The 2,982-nt window shown below is 47.6% G+C and overlaps 1 protein-coding gene across 1 annotated transcript; it reads right to left on the reverse strand.

The window, feature by feature from the left end:
• Window positions 1–1,269: 1,269 nt before the first annotated feature.
• Window positions 1,270–1,947, reverse strand: LOC128276672 (myosin heavy chain, non-muscle-like). The gene has a single exon (XM_053015130.1). It carries the CDS (start codon window positions 1,945–1,947, stop codon window positions 1,270–1,272), a length of 678 nt encoding a protein of 225 aa, XP_052871090.1.
• Between the last annotated feature and the right edge of the window lie 1,035 nt (window positions 1,948–2,982).

Genomic DNA, 2,982 nt, shown 5'->3' on the forward strand with positions numbered 1-2,982 from the left:
GTATACGCGACTTCAATGTCGACCAATAACGATCGTGAGACAGTAAAGGGCAAAACACACCAAAAGCGAAAATTTTGGAAAGCAAATTTCGACACGTAAAGTAACGTCAAAACCGCTTTGTCTTATATGGGTTTCTATGGGGCACTTCACACCGGTGTCGGTGTCAACTTCCTCCGCCGAAGTCAAAGTTTAGAAAAATGACAATTCTACTTTTGCGACCGTTCGTGTTTTGTGTTTTTACAGAATTATTTGTGTTCATATTCGCAAGTTCAAGATCCATTGCGTTTTGATGCGAGAATTAAAGTAGTTGTATGATGAATTTGTGTTTGAATTATAAGTAATAATTAACTTAAAATTATTTTGCATAATTGTCTTCGATGTTGCTCCCGTTTTCATGCTATCATACCCGTCGGTATGCCGGAACATGTCTAACATATTCGTCGACTTCTGCTTGCAGCTTGTTCAAAAAGTATCCGGAATCGTGTTTTTTTAAATTATATATTTATTCATTAATTTTTTTTTGTCCTGAAGTTTTTTCCTTACAACGTAACATAAAATTCAGTATAATTCGGATTGTTTTTGGGCAGACCACGTACAAATTCAAATAAATTTACTCTCAGGTGCCCACGAGGAATCGGCCAGATAGCAGTTGGGTTGTCGGCTTGCGTTGCTAGCGCACCCCTGCACCCCCTGATGTTGAGTTGGAGTGTGCAAATCATCTTCTCTTGGAGGTCCTGCAATTGGTGGAGCCCGTAGAGTGCGGTCCCCCGCAGTTGAGGCATTTCGCGGCAGAAGCGCACCCTGCTGCTATATGCCCAGCGACGCCGCACTTGTAGCAGCAGTCGCTTCGGTCCACAGTAGCACGACAGTGCTGGGCCAGATGGCCTTTCATGAGGCAGCGGAAGCAACGCTGTCCCTCACCTTGGACCGGGTCGGCCAGCCGCGCCAAACGTTTGGTAAAACAGAACTCCACCCTCGTGCCCACCAACGGCTTTGCCTTTCGTACCGGCAGCCGGACACGAACATAATGAAGGCCGTCGCGACAGCGTCTCATCTTGACATCGCCAGCGGACACCTCGACGCCGGCTTTCCGCATTCCGTGGCATATATCGTCCACTGTGGCGGACAGATCTACTCCCGTGAACTCCAGCACCGCCATTTCGGTGCTATGGCGGACTGTGGCCGCCGCCTTGCCAGTTAGCGCCTCAGTGTTAAGACGCACCTCTGCACCATCTGCATCGCGGCGTTGCTCCACAACGAGCTCGTCGTTTACACGAGTTGCTCAGCCTTCCCCTTATTGACCGTAGCGGCGATCTCCTTTTCTTCCGGGTTGGCAGCCTCCGGAGCGAAACGCAACTGGTGCTCCTCCAAAGGTAGGTTTGAGTCACTCATCAGCTCCGTCTTGAGCGCACGTCCCGCCTCATCCTCATCTTGGTTCAACTGCTGCTTGAGGTTTTGCTTTTCCTGCTGCAGCTTCGTGATCTTGCCCTGCAGCTCCACGCGCATCCGCATGGCGTCCTCCATCACCTTAATGTTCATCTCGAGTATTGCCTCCGTGTCCAGTAGGTCACCCTCGAGCCTCTTCTTGGCGGCCACGGCCGCCGCCCGCTGTTTGCGCTCCTCTTTCAGCTCGGCTTTCAGATCGCGCAGAGCCTTCACCAGCTCGCGCTGTTTCTCTTCCGAGTGTTCCTTCATCGGTGCCAGCGCCATCGACGCTGGAAGCTTCCCTCGATCGCGCAGCTTCTCACTCTCATCGATGAGCTTCGATTTGACGAGCTCTATCGTGAGTTCTTCATCCGAGCGTGACTCCAATGCAGTTGTGAGCCCATCAAATGATTTCGGTAAGCTTCGCAAAATCATGGCAACTTGCATGTATTTTGACAGCTTTACACCCGAATTTTCTAAACGAGCGTACAAATCCTGTATTCTGTACAGGAATTGTTCCATGTTGTCTCCAGGCTTGTATGTAGCACTGCAAATTTCACGTAGCAGAGATACTTTACCGGTGAGCGTTGCCTTCTGGTGATGACGTTTTAGCGTATCCCAAGTGGATTTCGCTGATGTCTCCTTCATAATCAAATCATGTTGATTATCCTCCACTAGAAGCGCAATCGTCGCTCTGGCCTTCGCGTCACCCTCTTGCCATGCGTCGGTGATCGGATCCGGTCTGTTCCCTGGCTCAATGTAACGCCACGTACTTTCTCGCATTAACAACATTTGTGCCTTATAGGCCCACTGACGGTAGTTTTGGTTGTTTAACTTAGTTACATTTGCGAGTTCCATATTTCTTCCTTTTTAGCCTAATAACTGAAACACATGTAGACGCCCAGGGTCTGGTAAACAAAAGAGAATGATTGTTTGACAGTTGACAGTTCCAGTGCTGCCTGCAGTGTCGGCTTCAATGTCGACCAATAACGATCGTGTAACAGTAATCGTTGGGCACAGCAATGTCGACTATTCCAACAGAAACAAAGTTACAAAGTTACCAAATATCATCATCTTCGTGGTAATGCTTTTCGGATTGTTGCATTAGCCTGTTGTAGGGTGAAATCTCGTCCAATAAGTCGTTTTCCTTCATGAATGATTTTTTGCTTTCATCAAGTTTTGGTCAGCATTCGAGTCAATACGAGCAGGAGCAGGAAAGTTGCAGGAGGATTGTTATGCATCGATGGACCATGGTGCCCGTTGTCATTCATTTCCTAATGTTGATTTAGCCCCCATGTAGAAAAAAGAATCGACTTCTCATTCATTGAGTCTTATCAACATTGATCATTCCAAAGTAAATTTTTCCAGAACAAGAGAGGTTTCAAAGCATTCCGATGATGATCCATAGCTTAGATGAATATTCCATTAATACATTATGGAAAATCGTAAAAACTACACCTGGACAAGCCCACAAGCCAGTTCATCGAAAGCCTGTACCGTTGCGGCCCGGACTGGTCACAAATTTATGGCACATTTTTATTGAAACCCTGTCCGCCG

This window comes from Anopheles cruzii, unplaced genomic scaffold (assembly GCF_943734635.1).
Source record: "Anopheles cruzii unplaced genomic scaffold, idAnoCruzAS_RS32_06 scaffold02009_ctg1, whole genome shotgun sequence".
NCBI lineage: Eukaryota > Metazoa > Arthropoda > Insecta > Diptera > Culicidae > Anopheles > Anopheles cruzii.